Source organism: Tyto alba, unplaced genomic scaffold, assembly GCF_018691265.1.
Source record: "Tyto alba isolate M040663 unplaced genomic scaffold, T.alba_DEE_v4.0 Super-Scaffold_46, whole genome shotgun sequence".
NCBI classification, from domain to species: domain Eukaryota; kingdom Metazoa; phylum Chordata; class Aves; order Strigiformes; family Tytonidae; genus Tyto; species Tyto alba.
Genome location: NW_024881322.1, coordinates 2,392,106 through 2,417,374, shown reverse-complemented (window position 1 = coordinate 2,417,374; position 25,269 = coordinate 2,392,106). Strand labels below are relative to the sequence as shown.

The 25,269-nt window shown below is 40.1% G+C and overlaps 1 protein-coding gene across 6 annotated transcripts in view; it reads right to left on the bottom strand.

The window, feature by feature from the left end:
* RBMS3 (RNA binding motif single stranded interacting protein 3) overlaps nt 1-25,269 on the bottom strand; it is a 721,589-nt gene that overhangs the window by 245,518 nt on the left and 450,802 nt on the right. For all 6 annotated transcript variants that reach the window (XM_042806473.1, XM_042806470.1, XM_042806471.1 and 3 more), the window contains one exon: nt 23,053-23,144. In XM_042806473.1, the coding sequence (XP_042662407.1) occupies nt 23,053-23,144 (92 nt within the window). The remainder of the gene's footprint in view (nt 1-23,052; nt 23,145-25,269) is intronic.

Here is a 25,269-nt window from a genome sequence, read left to right as displayed (position 1 = left end):
CTTTTTTCTCCCCATCTGTCTCTGCCCTTCCCTTCTCCACTTCTGAGTAAAGCATAAGGTATTATACATTAAGATAAATATCAAATGGGGTTCTTGCCCCTGACAATCAGTGCTCTTCTTGCTCCCTGTCGCAGGGAACATGAGACGTTTGGCTAACTCTCCTGTTCTAATTTATGGAAAAGAGCTACAGTGCTGACTAGCAATTATAAGCAAGATTAATGATTTGCCAAGGGACCCCTTTGTACTTCCAACCACCTATACAAAAGCTGCTCTTTGTTTACAGAAAGCAAATAGTGTTTTGAGAGAAAATATGACACAGTTACCAGTTTGGAAATTTTCCGCAGAAAACCACAGGCTGAATATTTTAAGCCAGCACTTACTATAAGCCCTGCTTTGCACAGTGTCTGGATCAAGTATACCCTACCAGGCAGAAGCTCCTCTAGCTTACACTCAGACCCTAACACTACTTTTTTTAGAGAGGGAAACCTCCATCGGAAGGTAGTGAGCATGGTGCAGCTACACCATGTAGCCAATTAAGCTGCCTTAATGCTGATCAACATTTTACTCAAAATACTGCTACTCCAGAAACAGCTATTGGATCAATTATTTGTAAAATCAGGTGAAGTTTACTTATTAAGTACTTTCTCTCGGTCACTGAAAATATTTTTTTTTTTTTTTTTTTAAATTCAGCAATTTTGGTAGGACATGAGAAGAGTGTCACAGCGTGCTATTGCAATGAGGCAAAATATATTTTCTTTTCTCCAAGTTCCTAGAAAGCACCAGTATGCTTTTTAGGTGTCACTGTGTTCACTGTGAGGTTTCCTAAATGTCCTTTCTCTGTGTTGAATTCTTCACCTTTGTGTAGCTTAAAATGTCAACAAATTCTTTACATACCACTACGTGAACACAAGACAGAAGCCTATAAAAATGCACCTAGTTGTTATATTTTCTCAGCGTATCTTTCTTGCTGCTCAGGTTTTTACCTAATTTCAGAAAAAAAAATATAAGCAATACCGAGAAGAAGAAAGAAGAGTTATTCAAAATAGGAAGTGTGTTGCAGAAAACAGATTTATATTCAATAGAATTATACATAATGTGCTCAGCAATGTTTACTTCTATCGAATACCACTCTAGCCTCTGATATACACATATGTATACAGAGGGTAGATATTTTTACTCTACACAGTATCTTGCAAAGAACTGAAAGCTTTCAAACCCCACTAAAATCGGTGAGAATTACTGGCAGTTAATCATATCCTGGGATTATTCCATGACTTGGAAGAATAAGCACTAGGACAAAAGAAATACACCCAGTGACTAACATAAAAAATTGAGTGATTTGCTAATAAAACCAAACAGCTTAACAAGGGAATATGCTTCCCACCAACATCTTTTTTATTTTTTTGGTGAAATCTATGAAGGAAATCGCGTCTGGGAGTCACTGTAGGTTTTCTCCTTGCGACTACTTATCATCTCCTCTATAAAATTATGCATAATTTCAGTTTGCTAGCGAGAGATTCAGATTACTAGCAAAATGATGTACACAGCAAAAACCTGAATCTGCTTTCCAACACACACAGTCATGCCGTTTGAGTGCAGGTCTGAGTCTTATGCCTTGAAGCATTCCTACTGTCTACCTGGGAAAAAATTTCCAAGAATTGCAATTTGCTCCATTTGACTTTACGCTGGGTACTCGATGCCTTCGGTAGATGTGTTTTCTTCACCCTCTTTCTAAAATACTTCCAGGTAGTTAAACCAGATACAGCCTAGTACATTTTCTTCCACCCAAGCTGCGGAGGGAACCGCAGTCAGTCTTAACACATAGGCAAGGCTGGGACTAGCTCTTGCTTACACGTAATGACCTAGAAGTCTCCATCCTAAACTGCTACTCAAGCTACACAATTTATTAGAAACCTCATATCCAGCGCACCGACTGGTGTCACTGCGTACGACGCTGCGCGCCAAGGACAGCCTCAGTCCCTTTCGTCAGCAAGGGGGCTGTGTTTATGGCACAATTTTGCAGGGATTTCCCCAGAAACTCCTTCTGTCCATGCGCTGAGTGAACTGAAAATCAGAGAGCTGCAGTCAGGAAAGAGCTGAGTTAGAGATAGGAAAGCTTTCTGATCCGTTCACGTGCTTCAGTTTAAATACACAGTTAAACTCAACTTCTCCTGAACAAAAATCAGATCAATTACAATACTAGAATTGCAGCATATTTTAAAAGTATTTTGCTGAACTAGGCCTTGATTTTCTATTTCACAGAACCTGTTAAAAAGATGGAAGGCTTTTCTTGATAAGCCCATTCAGACATGTCTTGTAAATGACTCATAATTCAGTTGCTATCAACAATAAAGCATTTAAGCAGAAGATGATACTGAAAACGGCACATGTAAAATAGTGCAAATGGACAAAAAAAGACCAGAAATTAAAATGTAACCACAGTATTGCAAAAGCTGAGAAAATAGTGACAAAGTATATAAATAGAGAATGAGATTTAATATTCAATCACAGTGTTGTTTCCAAAATGCAATCTTTTCTTCTTTTTTCCCTTCTTCTCTTCACCATTTGACCTGCATGTCAAGTAGGGGAGCATGCAGGGACAGGGGGATTGCTGAAATGAGTATTTACACAGCATTAACTGTGTTTTTCAAAGATGAAATAATTAGCCTTAAAATCTGACGTTTCAGAAATGACAGGACAAATACTGCTGGGTAAAAATGTTTGACTAAGGTAAAACAATTCATGATTATTTTCATGATCTCCCTGGTGGAGTTTGCAGAAACCACTGGTACTTTGTAGCTGGTTCTAGAGTAAGACTTGTGGAAAACTCTGCTTCATATGAAATAAACAACTCTAATAAATGAAGGCAAGCAATATATTTAAATAAATACTTCCTTTCATCATCGAATAAATTCCCATGACTGAACATCAATCTTCCTTACAGAAATGTAAACACTCCAGACTACTTCCTACCTCAGTAATAGTTATAGGTTACCTGGCTATGGATAGTAAACACACTGTGTTAAAGTATTTTTTTTTTAAATCCTGGGCATAACACCCAGGCACTAAAGAAATACATTAAGGAAGTATTTTTACAGCAGGCAGTTTGCAAGTTGATTAGTGGAACAGAGTATATTCTCAACTATCCCTATTTCTGTTTCATGCAGAAGAAAGAGTATTTATGAAAGAAAATCCTAACACATGCCACGTATATCTACAAAGTTTCATCTGCATTCCTGCTCTACAGGACAGTGGATCATTTACATCCTAGCATCTTCAGAAAGATTAACATTTCTTCTATAACTGCTCTCTTTTCTATGCTACAAACCTAAGGCACTGCCACACACTGGGAAAAGGGAATTTAGACAGGGAAGAGGAAATGCTACAGATGTACAGGAATAATGGAATAAATTTCACCTGTTAGAAAGCAAGGAGCATTTCTTTTCTGGATGAGAAAAGGCAAAATTTTCAAAGAGGAATCATCTTTGGCTCTACATCTGGGCTCTTACCAACTTCTACTTGATGTGAAACAATTTATACACAAAGATCAGCATTTTGCTGTGGAAAAAAAAAAAAAAAACAAAACCCTACTGCAGAGTTCAAATACCTATATGTATAACCATCTCCCATCTTTTCTTTATGCTGGCAAACTTTTTATGGATTACGTACACAAGGGGAAATCTTACCAGGAGTGCTGTGAATTTACATAGCTTTTTATCTGTCACCTAAGGACCTGACTATTCTCTCTGCATGAAGCACTCGGTACCGTTTATGCATTTGAAAATTCTTCTGCCTATAGTAAACCAAAAAGAAGAAGTATTTACTTCTTTTTTATATCAGTTCCTCTTCTCAAAAGTTTCATTTTTTTTTAAGTTTCTATTCCTCACTCTCAATCGTTTCTTAGCCTTCTTTTATTTTCACTTACATCTTTTATCAACTTTCCATTAAACATGTTCAGGAAACCTCTAGATAAGATGGTGACAGATCCAGGAGAAATAAAAAATGCATAGCACCAAAGGCAAAACCATACATGAAACAACATGAAAATTGCAGAGCAGGCAAATGCTCTCTCTTTTCAAAGTTTGCTACAATCAGCTCTAACGTATTTCCCATAAGTAATACTATCTCACAGACTGCATAGATAAGGCAAAAGCCTTATCATGTAATTAGACATAATCCTGTAATGCCACAATGTGCACTAAATGTCCAATCTGACACCCAATAAATATGTGGGAGGCTTTCCATCTACTTCAAAGGTTGCTGGACTAAACCCTGAGACTGCGGCTCACTAATGAGCAACCTGACTTGTGCCCATGAGCCAGGCAGAGGATAGCTACAAGAAAATGCAATCCCTACAGCCCATAATTGTTTCGATGCTGGAAAATAGAATAATCACATAATTAATGAACTGGTCGAGACACAGACCACAACACATTTACTTTTCACGTATTCCACTAATCAAAATTTGTGACACATGATTAGAAGAATAAAAGATTTACAAGTAGAAAAAATTGTGCTTATATTTGCTATCTAGAGCGGATGGATAGCTCATTCACAACCCTGGCAGGAAAAAACAGTCATTTACACCAGTGTGGAGACAGTGCAGAGCAAGGCACACTTAGGGGCATGATTACACTGTAGTGCAGGAGGAACCCAGCCATGGACCTGGAGAGTTCTCTACCAGCTGATTTAACTTGCTAAGCAAATTAGATATAGACCTAATAGGAATTATTTTTCCCCAAAGGAACTTTAACTGTTGCACACCCACTGCATAGTATGAATCTAAAGCTTCTTAAAAGCATCAGGTCTTGAAAAGATTAAGTTGAATTACAAACTTGCGATTGGTACTTTGATTTACTTTGTGCTAAAATACAGCCAGCACACAACATTGGCTTTTTACTGCTTTATGGAGTATACAATTACATGAAATACACATCAAACTCATCTAAATAGCTGGCCATTTAACTGTCTGTTTGGAGCAGTTGCACAGTCTGTCATCCCGTGTGATCTAAAGCACAGAGTCAAGTCTAGCTGCTGTTTATAATTTAAGATAGGTAGCTCTGAACAACAGGGCCTTTCCCTCTCCTCCCTCCCAAGGATGGGAAAGCTCTTAAAAGGTCAGGCACCAATGCAGTTTACTGAATAAAGCTCAAGTTTGAAGAATGTGCCTTCTAAAGTGATTTTACTACCTGGGATGTAATGAGTTTTACAGGCTCTCTTTGTTAAATTGCCCTGACAATTTCCATTTCCACTTGCTTCAATCATATTAACAGAAGCTAAAGTTCACAAGTAGTAAAATATTTCAGTGTACCGAGTTGGGTCTCTCAAAAATAGATCACACACTTGACAAACATAAAGGACATAACGTTTGGCATTCCATTTCATGTTTGGCTTGGTATGTCTCGTTTAGGGCAGGACAAGATGCCCTACCACAGTATCTCATTACTCATGGAAATAAAACACGGTTACACCAAGGACTTGACAAATCCCATTAGGTATGTCAGAAGGACAAGATTGTCCCAGTGAACTGGTGAAGGAAGAAAAAGGGAAATATTGGAGATGCTTCACTGAAGGGAAACGTACTTAACATCGTAAGACTCAAACACAAAATCTGGGTAAACAGGTAAGAATTGAAACCTGAAATCCCTCACTGAAATGAGAAAAGGGAATGAAAAAGCAAAGACAGTGGGAGTGATTCTGCTTCTCATTAGGAGAGCACACACACAACTCCGCTGTTACCTTGTTGTGTAGTTGCCTTTGCCTTTTTAAATCGTACAGTCCTTAGGGGATGGGATGGACCTTCCTCTGTCTTTGGTAAGTGTCTAGCACTCCTTGGAAGGTACTGCAATCTAAATAAAAATGACCAACAAATGATAGCTTCCTCTTTTCCAATGATGAAATAGTTCAGAAAGTTTTGTATAGTTTGCAGAATATAGGAAAGAAAACTTCAGTGAATGGTTATGTAATGCAAAGGAGAAATTGAGAATTATCTTGCACTAATTCAAAACAAAACCTTATAACGTGCAGCACAAGAGGCTCACCCATGCCTTTGTATTTTGATTTACAAATTTTGCTTCCCAAATGTTTTTCTACATCATTTTCCTAAAGTGCCAAAGCTTTGTCTCCCCTGGAAGATACATCAGCACTATACTGAGATTTAAATTGATTTACTGTGACTTCAATTTAAAGTGCAACTTCGTGCAACCAAAAGAAGAGCTGGGCCAAGAAATGTTTTTGCTAAGATGACCCACACTAAGTGACACATTCAGCAAATGGAGCATCGTGACATAAGTGAAACATCCAACAGCAATCTACAAACTCACTGGGTGAGGGAGTCTGACACAGACCTTTAGGATGCCTGTTAATGGGCTACTGAGGCTCTTTGGAAGCAAAAAGCTAAAAGGAAAATCAATGCTCTCAAAACAATTCTAAACCAAAAAATTTGGAACTATGCATTATGACCCAATCGTTCCCGTAAACATTAATAATGCTGAAGTAGGTTCAGATACAGTCAATACTTAACATAAAAAAGAAGTAGTACTTAAATAAATGCAGTACTCATCACTCATTGCTCCTCCCGAGGCCCGGAACACAGTAACTGGCTTGACAGCATAGTAGCCAGATCTCATGTAAAAGATCTTTATTATAGATACTTGTCTGGCGGCACTGAGTGAAGGTGGCAGACAGTATGTGAAGGGAAGATGAGTGCATAATGGGAATACGGTTCCCCAGATCCCAAGAGGAATAAAAACCTGTAGCAATCGAGGTAAATCAAAGCTGTATGAAAAGAAATGCTCAGCTCATTTAGATGCAAATATATCCATACACCACTATGCACCACCTCTAAACAGTATTGCACATCCAGTATTACTTCCATTGTTGCCTGTCTTCTCTGTAATAAAGTTCTCTTTGATGTACCTGCTGTGGAAGAGTTAAGACATATTTACATTCAATCAACAAAACTTCATCAGCACGGCAAGATGAACAAAGATCATATCCACAGTAGGCATCTGACCTTTTCATCCCTCTCTCCCTGAATGCACGGGTGTGAGGCAGGCAGGCATGCACATACAGACGAGCAGAAATGACACGTAATGTCTGAAATCAACTTCTGGCCAAGGCATCCCAATATTTTCTGCTATGGTAAGTATTTTACTCACTGCAATTTGGATTTCAATTTGTACCATCTACAGAGCTATGCACAGAATTGGTGTTCAACTGATGAGGGAGAATAGAAAATACATGTGTTAAATGCAATCATCTAAATTACTTATTTACTAATTCACAGTATTCAGCTAGGATGTGGCCTACTCATCACAGACCGCTAAAATTAAACCTGCGCATATTGCAGGACTTTGGCCCAGTAACAGGTTATTGCACATCAGCCACTTTTCAGAAAATATCCACATACATATTTTTCCCTGAAAATCCATGCAGCAATTTGAGGTAGTTTATCCTTCAGAAAAAGAATGATAAATCACCAATTTATTACTGTGAAATAATTTGTTGATGTGTCAGAACCTTTACAGCTTTTCACAGTTGGTCCCTGATCCAATCCTGTCACTCACCATCTAGAAATGAAATCTCTGCACTTAAAGGGAGCTGCAGAAGTTAATAATGCTCTCGACGCTACTGTTCCAGCTTGAAAAACACAGGACTTACCAAACTAGCTTTGGTTAACAAGGCTTCTTTTTTAAACTCTGCAGTCTGTAAGAAGCTGTCAACCTCTAATTTGCAGCAAGCAGATTAATTGAGGGTTTCTACTTTGTTAAGACTGGTTTTAGAAACTCTAAAATGGCTTGAAACAGCTGAAATATTTGCCTTAATGTACACTGCTTATACAACTCAGATGTGATAGTGGTTCTTGAAGAAACTGCTGGAACCTTACCTGTGATTTAGGTCCCCACATGCCTCTGTTGCACCTCCTTTCGGCTCTTCAGATTTACGAGGGAGGAGACGGTTTGTGGATTCAGCCGGCCAGCGCACACATCACGGACTGTGGCCGATAATTTAAGAGTTGTCTAGAAAGCCAGACTCCTCGATTTTGGTTCCAGCTTGACGGGCCTCTGACCTCTGGGCAGGGTTCTGTTACCTCTGCTTTGCTTTTGGGCTTAAAACCATCCACAGTAGGCATGTAGGGCCCCCACTGACAGACACAAGAATTTAGTGGAATGATTTAATAAGGATATTTTCCTCTAGCTGGGACTTGAGTTTTAAATGCAAATCTGACTCCTCGTTCCTAAATTCTTCCAGAATAAAATCTTGCACCACACCACTAGGGGTAAAAAATAGAAGGAAGCTCTATACTAAACCAATTTTAGTTGTTTGGTTTTGATGAAAAAAGAATTGTTGTGGGTTTTTTTTCCCCAACATGTTAAGTGGATGTTGGTTGCATTATTGATGACCAAGCAGAGCAGTACCAAAGATTTGGTGGGTTTTGGTCAAATACATACTGTCTTGCATTATTGTTTTTAAAACAAAAATTAAGATCAGGTGCTGATGGGAATAAAGTGAAAAGATCAACAGAGATCGTTTTTTTGATCAAAAAACCACAATATATTCAATTTCTGCTGCAAGTGAGGCAGCAAAGTATTTTATATAGGTGGAATATCAGCTAGGGAAGCAAAATGCCAAAATCTTGAAACAATCCAGCGCATCTTCCTAACAGAAGGATCTGTACTCCAGTATTGGACACTGAATGCATCTCTAACTTTCAGTCCAAAATATAGGTCTGTATTCTGAAGTGGCAAACTTCAGAACCACAAATCACTGCTGTGTAACTCTGAGCAATTTTATTTTTAAACACGATTAGAAGCGGTAGTACCAACAAGGCTGAGGGTCATCTAAATCACCTAAACTTCCAGATTTTACCTCTTCCTCACAAAAATCGAGTTCTGTCTTAAAACAACTGAACTCGATTCCCTGAGAAATATTTGTACATGTATCTTATCTAGATATTTATTTTGGGACAGCAAGATTTCATAGTTGTCTAGAACAAACATTAGATACAAATATGTCTCAAGAGTGCATGTTTTGAGAGTGCCAATTCGAACAGGGTAGATCATTCTCTTAGCAAATAGATTTTGCATGTCTCAATGTTTTTTCTCTACATAGTGTTTATGTGAACAATAATTCTAACAAAAAAAAACTGCCAACAACAAAAAACATGATGGGAGAAATAGTAAAATACCCATTTGCTTCTTACAGATCTATAAGGCAGGACTATATTTCTGTATGTTCTACCTTCATGTTAAAATTTTTTAGCAGTGAAATATCTACATAGATAATACAAAGTTGTTGGTGCTTGCCTTTCTTTAAAATAATCTTAAGGGTAATAAAAATCTGCCAACTCCATGGAACCTAACTGTCATTTCTTAAAGCACATTAGATTTTATCATGATTGAAGGAAATGCTCCTTAGAGCAAAAATATGAAGATTTAGTATGTTAGAAACTCATCTACCCTCTACTGCCATTTTCCCAGGTCCACTTTTCTTTGTGAAATGCAGCATTTTAGGAATCAGTTAAAGTTTAGAAACACATAAATTTAACTTACTTTCTATATCCCCTATTTAGCTTACTACATTTTTAGAATTATACACAGCTAGAAATTAAGCTCTAGGACACCTGGCAAGAATTTCCTAGCACAACTCAAGATACGGACCTGTCACATTTGTATTGTTAAACAACAGCCAGTTGACATAATCGCTAAAGACAAGCCAAAGAACAGAACTTTCGCTGTGAACATCTGCAAACACTTGGATGGTCATTTTAAAACTTGCACTTATAAAATATAACATCTGCATTTGACTCTAAACCTGGTAAAGCATTCAGAGATTTCAATTTAAGAGACCAAATTCAATTTAACAGTTCAACATGCAAAATAATGCAGTTTATACACTTCCTAAAAACGAGAGTTTCTGCTGCGAACTCTAGGGTGCTCATCAGCTGACTAAAAGGTAGTAAAATACACATATTAGGCAAGGTACCCCCCACCTGGGACATGGTACTACAACACTGCAAAGACCCTCTCTGGAAAACAGTGTACATCTCCGCCCAACCACGTTCAAGAAAGACGGATTGTAAGTAGAAAAGGTATAAAAAAGGGCTGTTGATCAGTGGAATATCCCAAGAGCTGGTTTCTCCCAGAAGAGAGACTTTGCCTGCTTTGTGCAACATCCGGCCAGCCCGGATCCAGAATTCATGTGACTGCAAACAGGATGGTGAGAAGTGTGGAGGAACACCCTAAAAAGAATGCAATATATTTACAGTAGCAAAAGGAAGGATGCGAATGGAAAATCGTTCTGCTTTACAAAAGCTTCCTGTGGATCGACGGAGGTGGAAAACACTAAAGTGAAAGGACTGCGTTCACGTGGGAAAGAAGGGGAATGCTACAGAAGTGAAGACATTTGTGAAGGTAAAGATCACTACGAAAAATTTTCAAAATATTAAGTGAAAGACTAACACGTAAGGGCTTATCAAAGAAATAGCAGCAAACAGGCAATAAATAGCATTTACAGGTACCATTCAATGCCTGATCTGATCTATGGACGGTTAAGACCAGGTGACTTGAGAGGGCTGTGTTTTGTGAGAGGCTTTTATCACAGTATAAAGTGTTTCAGGTCTCAGCTCCTACAAATTCAAAAGACCTCTCACCAAAGAAACGGAGAAACCTTTAGTAAAATCCAGTATAAAGGATAAGGTACTAGATGATGCTCCCAGGAGGAAAGTGCCTAAGTTGCTACTTTGTCAGACCATGTCCTTTAGATAAACCTGTACCAGGTTTCCCAGATGTCTTACAATCAAAGACAGCCAGTACAATAGTCACTTCCAGGAGTGCAGAGAGGTACCCTCGTAACTAATCTAATTGCTGACTGACATAAAATGTCCAGCCTCTTCAATGTACTCTCATAAACCAATCTGGAAATTACTGATATACTCAAGAGAAGTGAATAGCATGCAACAGGGCAATCATGCAAGATGAATCTATTTATTTGAACTTCAAGCAAAGCAAAGCAGAGTCTGCATCCAACATTCCTTTTTAACATAGAAAGCCTGAGTTCAAAAAGAATTAGAAGACTGATCACACAAAAGAGAGCTATTACGTATTTCGGCTAATTAAAATTTTATTCTGAAAGGGAAACATTTCCATTACCATAGGCCCAGCAGCCCCAGGAGAGAGGGCAAGGCAGCGAGACCTCTGCAACCCCACTGCAGCCAGATTTCCCCCCGGTTTGGATCACTTCTAGCTCCTTTACCAAACCCATGATCTTGCCGTGTGAAATGTGCTGTACTGTAAGCAGGCAGTCTGACGTGAATTTGGTCATCCTATTAGCAGCGGTGACCTTTCACTGATGAACACTTTTTAAGCAAGGGAAGAGAATTTTTGGAAGCCAAGACGCTGCAAAGACCCTCCCTTCACTGACTCGACAGGCTGCTTTATGCTGCATCACTGTAATAAAGCAACACAGACATATAAATGATAGTCCTGGTTTTCCGTAACAAGCTATAATTGGAGTAGGTGACTAGGAAAATGTTTAGATAAATGGTGGGATCATAACCTTTTATGCAAAATGGACAAATAAGTTATGGAAATATCTGGGAAACCCTGAGGCTGTGTAGCTCTACTTCAAGCCATAGGCACAGTTAAAGCAGACAGTAAATCACTAAATCTCATCTCAGACTTTACAGTGGTGGTGTTGTTTTGGTTTCTGCCAGTTTTTGCTGACAGATGGAAAAATACTGGCTGAATGTGACCAAGATATAATTTACTTCTAATTTCCTTCCTACATCTACAGCGCATTCCTAAAAAACACACAGCATTTTATTCCCAGTGCTCAGAAGAATTACTAGTAAATAGTCACACTCCAACGGTACATACTATAAAAATACCACAATAATACTTTTTGCTACTCGTGAGAACTGCATTATATTACAAAATTTTCTAAAGAATATTGCTAAATCATCATGCATAAATATTATATATTCATATATATTATATATATTATACATATATATTATATATATATTATACATTTATATAACTATAGTTACTTGAATACTTATCAACTGGGCATGCACATGCTAACAACCTGTATATCTATATACAGAGAGACAGAACTGTGATACTGCACTGAAACAACATGGTGTATTAACTAAGTGGGACAGTGGCAAAGATACCTTTGAAGATGGGGAAGCCTTTCTTCAAGGCACCTTCTCTTTCCTTACCTATCAGATGCATTTAAGAGCCAAGAATGATTTAACTGCATAAAGAAATGACGTTTGAAGCAAAGACTTCAGGGACAACTCTCAGAAAGATGTCCACTTGTTATGATGAATTCAAAGGCAAGTTTTCCAGCACCAAGCCTTAACTATCCCAACTCCAACATTTTCTGACTTTAAAAATTAAACATCTCATACTCTCCGTCTTCACTATTTCTTTTCCTTTTTGTATCTTGATAAAAATATCAGGGCTGCAGATGACTGATGAGTGGTAATTATTAAACACACCTCACTTTGTTCCTTACTGGCACCCAGATAAGCAAAGTTATATCCATTCTAACATTTGAAAAATATACTTCCTATCAAATATTATATCCATTCTAATTCTGTGTTCACTCGGGGGAGGTCCAACTTTTGCAGCTACAAAAATGCATTTACAGCTTCTATCATCAAAGTTTTCATTGTTCTCCGTGGTTTTCAAGACCACAAAGTTATGGGGCGCAGTACAGGAAATAACTGTTGTACCTCCATTACTGCAGTGTAAGGGGTGTCTTTGGTAGATGTAAACCTCCCAGAGGTCCCCTGGACATACCTTTCTATAGGTTTTTTGGGAATCAAACAAAGACTCCTGCCTACACAGCTAGAGAAACCGTCGATTTAGGGTCCCTAGGCTCTCCCATCTGTCCACCATTTTAGAGTATGGCTCATAAAAGGGTCGTTTTCCTCTGTGAGCACTAGGGAAAACACAACACCATTAATATACATCCTTCCTAAGTAAGGATTCATCTGCACAGCACGAGATCTGCTGCAGTCCTTTTCGCCTTTTAGATATGAAGGCAGATGCTGCAGCATTTCTGGTAACATCATGCCCAAGCAGCCAGCGCAAGATAAAATGCACGGGGGTAGTTCAGGAGGCCCTGGCAAAGGTAACAGCCTCACGCCTCCGGACAGAACTGGCCACACACTGATCCACCAGTGGTATTAGTTTCAGGTATTGTTCAGCAATATGACAGACTCTAATTTGGTCTAAGATTTAAGGAAAGCTGAGATCAAACAATCCCAGAATTTAAGGTAGGCAGGTATTCATTACAGTATTATTAAGGTATTTATAGACAGATTGGGGGGGGGGGGCTGGGTGGTGTTTCCCTGTACTTCCTTTTGGCACAACATTGAAAATACGTCCTCATACATTATTTCTTCACTTGCTGTTTTAAAGAAGTAGTTATGTTACTTTTTTTAACACTTCAATTATTTCTGGGGTACATTCTTCCAAAGCTGACAGTTCTTATTTAAAAAATTGATGTTCCTATCTTTGCTATGTGCATTTATCCTCATACAAAATGAGGAACACCTTTACAAAATATCTGATACCAGCAAAACGTACACCCTTCCTCTGTGTGTCCATTCTCCTGTTTCCCAGGCTGCAGCACTACACAGCATTAGCATTACTCACCTAACGTTCAGCACATTGATATGAAATGACCCTCTAAAGCTTCCTATCAGCTGTGCTCTCACATTACAAAAACACTTTACTATGCTTCATGTTCATTACTTAGCAACTGCTCCTTGCTTCTGAGAACCACATCCTGGCACATCTTTCTTAAAAGTAAAAAAAAAAAACAAACACCCAGGGATTAAGAGAAGTTATAATTGCATTTTATAAAATCGTAAGTGGCATGAAAAAGGATTTGTAAGGAACAAGAGGCTTCTGTCTCTTCCAATACAAGAATTAGGAAGCAATCAACAAAATCTATATTGCAGGTCTAGAGCAAGCAAAGGAGATGGTCCTTTGAAGAACGCATGGTTAAACTGAAGAATTTCTGATCGCTGGATGTTGTGCTGCCAAAATTTTAAATGCAAATAAGGCAGGACAAATCTTTATTTGGGAGCAGGGAGGCAGTTCTACAGAAGGCTATTCAATACAAGCTCAGGAAACCCCAAATTGCAAATTGCTGGAGGCTAGCAGAGTACTCTGAGAAAGTATCCTCAGATGCTTGCCTGGTTCTTGTTGTTCTCTGTTGGCAAGTGCTACAGCGCTCTATCAGAAAGAGAATCTGATGTCAGAGGGACCTTTGTCCTCGCCTGATAGGGCCAGTTTTAGATTCTTATATCACTTACATTTAGTTTGATCACAGCTAAGTTAGTCTAACGTGACTGCAAATAGATTTTAACCCTTCATATCATCATAACCTCCCTTTCTGAGCACAAATACATAAAGGGAAAGACTAAATCCTAAAAAAATTCAGTGAGCTGCCATTATGACTCGGTTTGTTGCATGCATCATGAGGAGAGCCTAACCTGATAATTTTATACAATGGAAAAACAGAGGGGTTTTTCCAGTGACAAAAATCATCATTCATTAGTGAACAAAATTGAATCTAACCTAAATTTATTTAGATTACAGCTAAAACACTCAGATATGTCAGTTGAATGGGAGACATTCATTAATAAGGAAATAACAATCAGAGTATTCACTAATACAGTAATGTTTAGGTATTCAGAGGGGGATGCCTATGTGCAAAGGGAATATCTGTGCATATTACTAGTAGATTTGTGTTTACTGGTAGAATGTGCACCTGTGTATTTCCAGGCTGATGAGCTGCTACAGAGGCACTCGCATCAACTCAGAAGAAATGCTACTGAAGTCTGCACACCTGCTTTCCAAATGAAACAAAATGATCTGAAAGTGGTCTGATTTTCACACAGATCGCATTGCTTCGTTGAATCTGTATCTCGGTCCAGACTAAGTGGTACCCCAGAAAGCAAGCACACATCTCCCCGCCGGTGGTCATGTGAATCATCTCCTCCTCCTCCCGAGGAAGCATGCTAGATACAGTGATTTTTTGTTTCTCACCTTACAAAAACGTTGTACTCACGCTGAGCTACAGAAGAACACGATTAAATGATATGTCACTGAAAGAATGGCTACGTCCATTTTCTACCACAGTAATACTTTCTAAAACCACAGTTTTTTGATCATTTCAGAGTGCACTGGGTTTTTCCTGGTGAGTAAAGATGTGCTTACTGAATTTAGAGCACAGTTTTTCTCGGTCTGAGTTGCAGATTCCCAGGCTGCATAGTTGTGGTCGGATAACTCCTCCGTGGGGCGTTTGGAGTTTCCTGAGTATGGAGGGAAAACCGAAATAATCTGACTCCAGTGTTTAACTCATTTGCAGGACTCAGATTTCCTGTTCTGCAAACATAAAGGGTTTGCAAAGAGTGCGTAAGAGCTTCCAAGATGTATAGCTATGTGAGTGCTAAAGATAGGGAGCTCCATTCTTCTCTCTGGCTTAAATTGCCAAAGCTCTGTGGATTTCAGCTGTATTATTACCAATTCAAATGTGTTCCAAGTCAGAGGAAAGTCAAGAACAATGTGTATTTATGAAAAAAGGCCAATTCTTGTTTGGCTGAAGTTCATAACCTGAAAAGAACCCAGTAATTCCGCTATTCTCCAGCCTTAAAGTTGGCTACATCTTTCACTTATCAGCATCTGTTCTGTGGTGCAGGGCATGAGTAGCATAGAGGTGGATATATTTACTGATTATTTACATTGCAGTTTTCAAAGGCAGAGGAATGTTTTAATCTTAGATGAAGTTACAGTATGAAAAAAAAAAAAAAATCAAGTCAATCTAGAAAATAAAGCAGTGCTTGAAAAGGGAAGTAAAATACCATGGCAAGGTCTATTTGAGGTGATAGCTAGAGAATAAACATGATTGTATGCGCTGTAAGATTTTCTAAGCTAACTTAGTGGTTAAGAAAGGTGCTGAGCTAAGATTTTTGGGAACAAAGGAACATAGCACTGACCTAATTCCTCTCCAACAGTAAAGTCCCATTCACTCCTAGAGAGTAGAATTATGCTAAGTTAAGCACTTCTGAAAACCCCCAAAGAAATTTTAATGCATAAATTTGGCAGTTGTGGCACAAGCACTGCTGATTCACACCCCCTTTCATACTGACCTACATGTTTTTAGGAGCAATGCATGCAAGTGTGAAAGGACAGCTGGATTTTAATATCCCCAGGATTACTTCATGTTCTTCTTTTGAGAATGTCTCCAGTTAATGCATTCTACGTTGGCTTGTGAACGTGCATCTAAAAGCAGGAAGAAGATCATTAGCTCATTTCACACTGGCTACCCTATAGCTCTCGGGTAGAGGCATGAGATTTTCCAGGCTAGATGAGACTATGAAGTCCCACCATTCATGTCATGTATCTTCCTTTTCACCCCAATCCATCACCGTTTTTACAAAGCTGCTCGCTGCTTTAGACTTGATTGTCTAGGAATCTCATAGGACACAGTCATCTGCTGCTGCAGATTTTTTGAAATCTAAAGTTAGCACTTTTGTATAGCACATCTGTGATTTGCATCCTGAATTTAGACAGTATTTCATCTGGAAAAAAAAGCTCCAGGTTTGGAAAGGCACATCTTCCTGAGAAATTTTTTGAAAAAATCTGATACAAGCAAATAATTTAGCATCTCTTCAGTGCTTTTACTTTGTCAATCATTATCCTTTGAGGAATGGAAAAATATCCTATATTTACAAAACCTGCACTTAAGGGCCATAGTTTCCAGCTGGGAAACTATGATTCCCCATTACAAGTGTGAAAGATAGTTTATGCAAAACAAGACAGGTAAGCAGGCAAGAGAGGAAGAGGAGGGCACGGCTTTGATACGAGGCACCACATGAAACTTGGGGCTTCTGGTTACTGGTTATGCAGGACTCCTTTGGTATGGTTGACTTAGTAAAAGAAATCAAAGGAGAGAGACACTAGCACCTGTAATTTCCAGAACTAAACTGAACCACCTTTCACTTCCTTTCAGCTATAACTTTTCATTGTCATTTAACCCAGGATTGTTATTGCTTCAGGTCAGTATTGGTCAGTCAGTCAGTACGTACTGTGCATGAACACAGGGAGAGATAGTTAACATTTTAGGAAGGTAAGAGGAGCAGAGTGCTCCACACACATACACTCAGTTGTGCCCAACGTCTGTGACAACTGGTGAAGCAGCAGCAGCCCACGCCTGGCTGCGCAGTTCGTTCAGAAATGACGTGGAAGTTGTCCAGCAACAGCACAGAACGGTTCTCAGCTTCTCCCGCACTGCCGAGTACGCTGGGGCTTCCAGAGCCACCAGCTCCACCTCTAGCAGCAAATGAAGACAATTTTTATAGAGCCAATATAAATATTTGACTTCATAGAATGGTTTGCTGGAGTTGGGGAGGGGCGGGAGGGGAGGGAGGGAATGAACAGATATTTAAAGAATGGGATTGAAACGAAGCCTGACAATTTCCGTATTGAACGCTAAAAATCCTAGCGCCCTGCTTTGGTATCAAAAGGAAAGTTAACTCGGTCAACAAGGCTGTAACGCACAAATATCGCCCCAAAACACAAACAACCGGTAACCTGAAGTTTGGTTAGCTAAAATTTGCAGACGTTTCAATCACGAATTAAGAAACCCCTTGTGGATTTCAGTGTATCAGACGTTCAGTGTACAGGCCGTATTTCATATTTTGTAAGGGTAGCATTTTTATTAAATATTTTTAAACTGCAAAATAAAGAGAATTAAAATTTTCCATTAAAAATCTAGATTTAAAAAAAAAATATTAGGAAGAAGGCTTTTCACTTTCCATGTTCTGCATTTTCCATTTTGATGAACAGTCCTTTAGAGTAGTGGTATATGACAGAGAAAAAAGGGAAGTCATTTAAAAAGAAGAGAAAATGAAGCTGAAAAATGAGCAGGCAGAATGGACTTATTTGGTCAGCTGATTAATTCCAAAGCAATTCCTGAAACCTACGCAAAAGCCTGCAAAATAAATAAAATTCTTCTGTGGGATTTCCTTTTCCTTGGTCCCTGGAGAAAAACTGTCTGTTTAACTATAGAGCAACCAGTTCTCTGCTCCTCTTCAGAAGCTCTTATACTTGGCTCTGTCCTGTGGGAAACAGCTCCCCTTTTATGTTTCACCTAGATGGTGATTACTCCTTTTATTTAAGCTTCTGCATGATAGAGAGATGAGAAAAATATCACACAAGAAGCAAAATCACATTCTGTAACTCCCTTGTTGAGCAAAACACATCAGAGCCTATTGGCACAGTCCTTTTTCAGAACCAGTTCCTTCAGTGTACCCTCTGTAAAGCAATTACTGCAGCAGAGTAGACAAGGAATGTTCCTTGGACTTAGACAACTGTCAACACTAATTAAACTTTTCTTCAGCGTCCACATTTCTCACACAGGTGCTGGGGATGTCTAAATGCATTATACATACAAAAGGAAAACCCAGAGAAGACATGCATCATCAAATACATTTTTAAATCCTTATAAACGCACTTGGAATAACAGCAGGGTTGAAAACACCTCCTTGGTGAACGTGTTTGTTTCAACACTCTTGATGGGCTGCTAGATATTAAAGAAGCTGTTAAAAACTCTCTGCAAGAACCTACCTTTGAACTTAAACTTTACACAATCATACAGCAGACTAGAACTGGAAACAAAAGATGGTACAGAGGAGCCCAAAATATCTGGGAAGGTATAAACTGATTGCACAGTCTGCCAACTTCAGGCTGACACAAATTCAGACATTCAAATTTATTTAGACAACATACTTCTATTCATTCTTCAGGTGATTTAGACTCCTTGGCATCATTAAAAGCTAACATATAGAGCAGACTAAGCAGTGTCCTCACGAATATGTAAATCTGGGTGAAGGACTATTGCAAATCCCAAGAATAGATGTGGCTACAGATTTTATTAGAACACTGATATGTTTTTCATGTGTACTAGCTTCCTTGACTAGATGTCCGAGCCAACTCCCATATTACCAAGACTCTTATTAATTTTCCATGTTGTCTCTATAACATTTCTCTAGAAAATGCAAGAAAGGAGCAAGTAGAAGTACCCAAACTGATATATAAACCATGCACATAAGCACTGTCTTTGCTGTGTCATGTTTGTGCAGTCCCTAGCACAGAGACAAACAAATCAGTAATTCCTGTGAGATTATCCCCTGGCATATCAGTTGTGTGGCTTTTAGTGAGAAAACAAAAACAAAAACCCACCTGGACTCTACGAGCCTGGACAAGCAGTCACTACATACACACAAAAGAATCTGCATGTCTCAGTTTCTTTCAAAGGCAAGCAGAAAGCACATCGCCCAATAAGCCAGGCCAGCTGAGAAATCACCACTTAGCACCTCCATAGCATTAATTCTTCTCAGGAAATGGAATTGTGAACAAGCGCTTTTGAAAATGATGGACAACTTAGATGAACTTCATTGGACGCGGGACAGTGGTAGTAGTCAAAACTTTTGCTTAGGGAACCTGGGTGAGGGAAATGCTAAAGAGGCAAGGTGACAACACGTGAGTGTGCAAGAGCCTCACGTGGATCACACAGGAGATCTGTTGTCACGGGAGGGTCCTCGTCCCCCCAGATCTCACAGGAGATCTGTTGTCACGGGAGGGTCCTCGTCCCCCCAGATCTCACAGGAGATCTGTTGTCACGGGAGGGTCCTCGTCCCCCCAGATCTCACAGGAGATCTGTTGTCACGGGAGGGTCCTCGTCCCCCCAGATCTCACAGGAGATCTGTTGTCACGGGAGGCTGGGAGGATCCTTGTCCCTCCAGATCTCACAGGAGATCTGTTGTCACGGGAGGATCCTTCGCACCAGATCTCACAGGAGATCTGTTGTCACGGGAGGCTGGAAGGGTCCTTGTCCCCCCAGATCTCACAGGAGATCTGTTGTCACGGGAGGGTCCTTGTCCCACCAGATCTCACAGGAGATCTGTTGTCACGGGAGGGTCCTTGTCCCCCCAGATCTCACAGGAGATCTGTTGTCACGGGAGGCCAGGAGGGTCCTTGTCCCACCAAGTGGGCCCATGAGACCTCGCCTCCCAGCTGCCACCACAACCTCTGCAGGCATAATACTGCTGCTCTTCTCCCTCATCCAAACCCTCTCCTGACTACTTTCCACCAGACTGAAGAGCATCCAAGGGAACGGAGAGATTCAAACACATTTAATGATGTTTTTCCCTGCCTAGGGTTACGGGGTGTATTAGCCTCAACAGAACAAGTTTTCCAACAGTGATGGGACTTGGAGCATCCATCCACCAGAGTTTAACCTTCTTCCAGAGGCAGCTGAAACAAAATCAGCCAAAAAGGTGTCCAAATGCTATAAAAATGAGGGAGGTGGCTGTATTTAAGCATCGATAAAATGAGTATATTTTACTCAAGTATCCACAAGATGTGTCAGTTAGCCAACATGGGAGGGGGTTCAGTTCTGCTTTTTGTTTTTCAATGAAGATTCCTGGATTTTTATGGGAAAAATTATATTGTGTTAAAACTGCGAAAGAACTTCTCTTTCCGAGTAAGATTTCTCTCCAGGAAAACATCACAGACTATACCGACACTCCAGCATACTTTCTCTTGCTACTGGAGAAGGCCAGTGCATTGCAAAAGCTGGTCGACACCTCTTTCACCTCTATTCAAAAGCACCCATGACTGGACTGAGACTTTTGACATTTGCTGAACACAGGTTGCAGTGCTCTCCTAGGCCTCTACACGGGGCAGTTTCACTGCTTTGCGACGCAGAACAAAAGATACAGGACACTGACTATATTTTTTGAAGGTAAGGCATGCAAAAAGTTTAGGTAGTTTCTTCACACTTACTTATTTTTCTTTGATTTCATTTGATAGCCACCATTTACCGCTAATTAAAGCAGTTCTTGAAGCAAAACTGCTCTGGCTAAACTTGCAGAGGTGGAGGCTAATTTATTTTTTCTGCCTCTCTCTTCAAACCTCTTCTGAGCCCTCACTGTTAATTCCCATACTGGCAGGTAACATTGTGTTTCAGTCCTGTTACACAACTTGGCTCCCAACATGTGCAAGAACTAACATGTTTCTCCAGATAGATTTGCTTTCCCAGGCTCCCACCTTCTCAGCAATGTGAGGTACTTTGTGTAGAGTCGTCTCAATTTCCTTTGAATCCCTGTTTTTCTAAATACTTCGATTTTTTTCAGAGATAGGAAAAATCAGCTGTATATTTATCTTGAACTATCAAACGCACTAAAAAGCACCTATCCGGGATTCCAGGCACCATGACTAAATAGTAAAAATACAGTTGGCCTTATGCAAACAAATGTGTACATGCCAGCCGCCTCAAAATCGTGCGGGGAAAAAAAAACTACTCCTGCCACAGATCCCCCAGAAAACAAACCTCAGTGGTTGGCAAAGCCCTTCCCACTCTAAAAGCATCAGACTTTGCTTTACGCCCCCAAAATACTGGACAACCCAAAACACAGTATTTTAAGTCATCATCTGTTCTGGTATTTCCATGCATGCAATTGCTGAAATCACTCATTGTTCTGAATCATGAGAATACTGACTATAGATTTATCTTTGAATCCTATCTTTAAATCTCTAATTTTAAATCTACAACTTTACAGATTTATATAGTTAGAGATTTACTCCTCCCCAGAAATGGCTATTTGATATCAACCAGGAGGACAAAACATAGCTCCTGTCTTTGGTTTCTTTTTCACAGCCTGACTAATGTGGCAAATTGACTATACTTTAACAAGGAGATGCAGTATATCTGAGAAATAAAATAGCACAGTCCTTAGTAGGTGTTCACATTCTTCGGCTTGCCATCTTTTACCCTTTTGAAGCAAATATTTTTTATCGCCACATATCAATAAAAACTAAGAGCCAATAAAACAGCATAGCTCATTGTGGGGCATTGTTAAGCAGGAATACATGGATAACATCCAGTTACTTTAAGGCACACTGAGTATAATTCAGTAGAAGGCAAAAAGAACCTCATTTACCACCAACGAGTTTTTTTTTTAAAGTATGTTTGTAGTATGATATTGCTGAAAAACAAAGGTTTCAATCACCAGCATTCCTTTAAATGGCAATCTTCAAACGTGGTGATTGTTTATTAGTTGATTTGCCTCTGGTTTTGTAATTACCTGTTTGTTTTTACTGTTTGCGATTCTACGCCAGCATCATTTCTGCAGAGACTAAACCAGGGAATATATTAAGAGCTTTTTGTGATTCTAGAGCAAGGCATTTTTGAGGTACAAAGCAACAGCTATTTTTGCTGGCCGACACAGTCTAGAGCCCAAAGACACATGATTATGCCTTCAGAAAGGCAACAGCCGGAGCACATGACAGTCATTTACTACAACCCCCGTCTCCCCGGCAGCCCCTTTTTGCTCGGGGACAAAGGGCCACTCCAGGACCGGAGTGTCTGAGCTCACTGCATTTGCTGCGAGATGTACAGCATGGCTCCTGCAGCCTCGCTGAACAACAGGCGCCGGTCACCTCCAGACAACCTCCAGCAACTGTTCCTTCAGCAACCTGCTACGCTCTCATTTATGTCCTCAACAGAAAAAAGACAGGAAAAGCCAAACCAAGGCAGATCAAGCAAACTTTCCTTATGTTCAGTCAATCACCCCTTCAGAGAAGTCCACCAGGCACATCAGAAAAGAATAACTATTGCAAGGCAAAGGAACCAAACGAAGACAACTCAAAGGTGAAGAAAAAGCAACTCTTCCACACTGCAGTCAGCACAAAGTATTTTCCAACCGCTCTCCACCTTACAACCCTCTCTAGAGAGAGGGGCAGAGAGAATCAGAGCAGAACCCATCGCATGAGATACAGCTCTCAAGAACACAGACAAACCATAGGATGAATAAGGCACTGGAGCCAAAGCAGAAACAAAAAAAAAAAAAAAAAAATTAAATAAGCAATCCAAAACCTTAAGAAAAACAGGAGCAAAACAAACGCTTGGAAGTTTAACTCAACAGCTCAAGTAATCCTGAAACAACATGGCTGCTCTTACCTTTGCCATCTGCGCCTGCACGCCATTTGCTTTGAGAGATGCTACTGCTTTCTGTGCTGCTGCCGGACTGTCAAAATCTACAAAACCGTAACCTGAAAAATAAGCAGATAAATGGACATTTTCATTATTTTCCATGTGTACGCGCATAGATAAAGAATTTATTTTTATAAAGAAGGAAACCCTTTCCATTCTCTTCCACTGTCACATAGTCTCCCAGTAGCACTGCCACCACCACCAGCCATCACACCTCTATTTCTCACACCTTTCCTCCTGAACCTAGTGGGTTCAGGTTTAAAAAAATGCAACGACCCGAAGTTTCAAAGTGCAGGAAGGTATGCAGCAGAGGGGGAGAGAAGGCCGCTCTTTGACTGCTGTAACAGATAAAAGGTTTCTGGCAGCAGTAAGGCACGCGCTCGTGGGGCTCTGGAGGCCTGCCTCATCTTTTCCATACGAGGATGCAGCAGGATGGGCCTCCCTAGGACACAAAGCTCCAGCTTGCAATGGCTGATTTCGTGAGAAAACTCCACCCTTTCCCTGTCCGTTGAACCCGTACGAGGATTAAGCATCAGAAGAGGAGGGCAGCAGGTCTCTGCGGCAGGCTGGGGCCATCTGTGCAGGGGCAGGGAGCAGAATCTTCCAGCAGGTGGGAGCAATTAAGGGAGAAATCTCCACCTGCGCTCTACAAGTGACTGCCAGAGAGCTCTAGAAGATGGTACGATAATAAAGTCGCAGCCTGGATAAACCACATCCCTTTCATCTCACCGCCCTCTCTGCTGGAACAAGGGCCAGGTCCCTACCAGGAACTGCTTCAGGGTATCATCTGAAGAGCAGCTTAAGGAGGTTAGATCTCAGGGATTGGCAAGGGATAATCATCTGCTTTTAAGTGGCTTTCCAACTCCCAGTATTTGCATTATTTAAGTTTATTAATCAGCCAGTCACTTCCTATCTCCTCTTCTTCTCTTTTTTCATTCCTTTAACCAGCAAGACTGGTATGTTCAAGCAAGACCAGTGTTGTTAAGCCCCTCCTGGCTATCAACAACTCTGGGAGTATTTTTATTTTCCTGAAGATACAAAGGAGGGCAAAGAGGACAAGGAATGGACTTTTCACAATCTCTGAGCACTGAGCTATCTCTGATCTTCAACAGCATTCAAATGTCTTGCTCCTAAAGACTTCAACAGAGTTAGGAAGATTTAAAAGTTTCACCAAGCACCTATTTAGGCAGCTGCATGTACTTCACAATTCATGGAGGGAAAACCCCAGACCACCTTATTAAGCAATTACGGCACAGGTAGTCACCTGCTGCTTGGACAAGCTGTGGCCAGGGGCCACCTCTTTGGCATCTCCCTGGGAAGCCATACGGACAAAACTGATCTGTCTGAAAGCTTTAACGATATTCCCACAAGCATTTTTATAGCACAGCAGCTCCTTTGCAGACATCTCCATTTACTAGGTCAATACACATCATGCAGGAGGCAACCACAGACATGCTTTCCTGCCATATCCATTTTTATTTCTCCTGCCAGCCTTTCTTCCTGCTCCTGGGAAGCTTTATTGCCTTCCCCTCTGCACCAAATCTAGGCATAAGAGCGCGTGCTTGGGATCACCTTGCCCCACAAGTTATATTCATCTCTTTATTATTATTTTGGTATGTAAGCAATGTTTGATGCAGGGGTTTGTCCAATGATGAAAGAATTTTGTACACATGGACTTTTTTGTTTTCTCGGCTTAAAATTGTTCGTAAAATTTTAAGAAAATGAAAAAGAAGTAAGAAAAAAGAAATAGCCAAAATTGTTAAAGAAACTGCTGACGAAGAGTATGAAAAGCACTATTTTGACAACAAAGTCAAGATCTGAACCTTTGTGCTCTTCCCTCAGTTTTACCTTTTTTTTTTGGTTTGGGGTGGATTTTTTGGCAAGGCAACACTGCCAACTGAGGGAAAGCCTAGAACAACTGTACACTGGGACAACAAATCTAATAAACGCCACCATGAAGAAGCCCACTGGAGTATGGTCATCTTGAGGAGGTGGGGGGTGATTTACCTGCTCAGATTTCCCTGTTTGATTTTCCCTTTTTATTGCTACTGAGCTTGCCATTTTTAAATCAGTTTGTTCTACACCACATTTTACTTTGCAGTGTGAACCAAGCCCTCTGAAGAGCTGTGGAGCGGAGTGAAGCTGATGCTGCTCTGAACCAAGAATCATGCTACCATAGAGCAA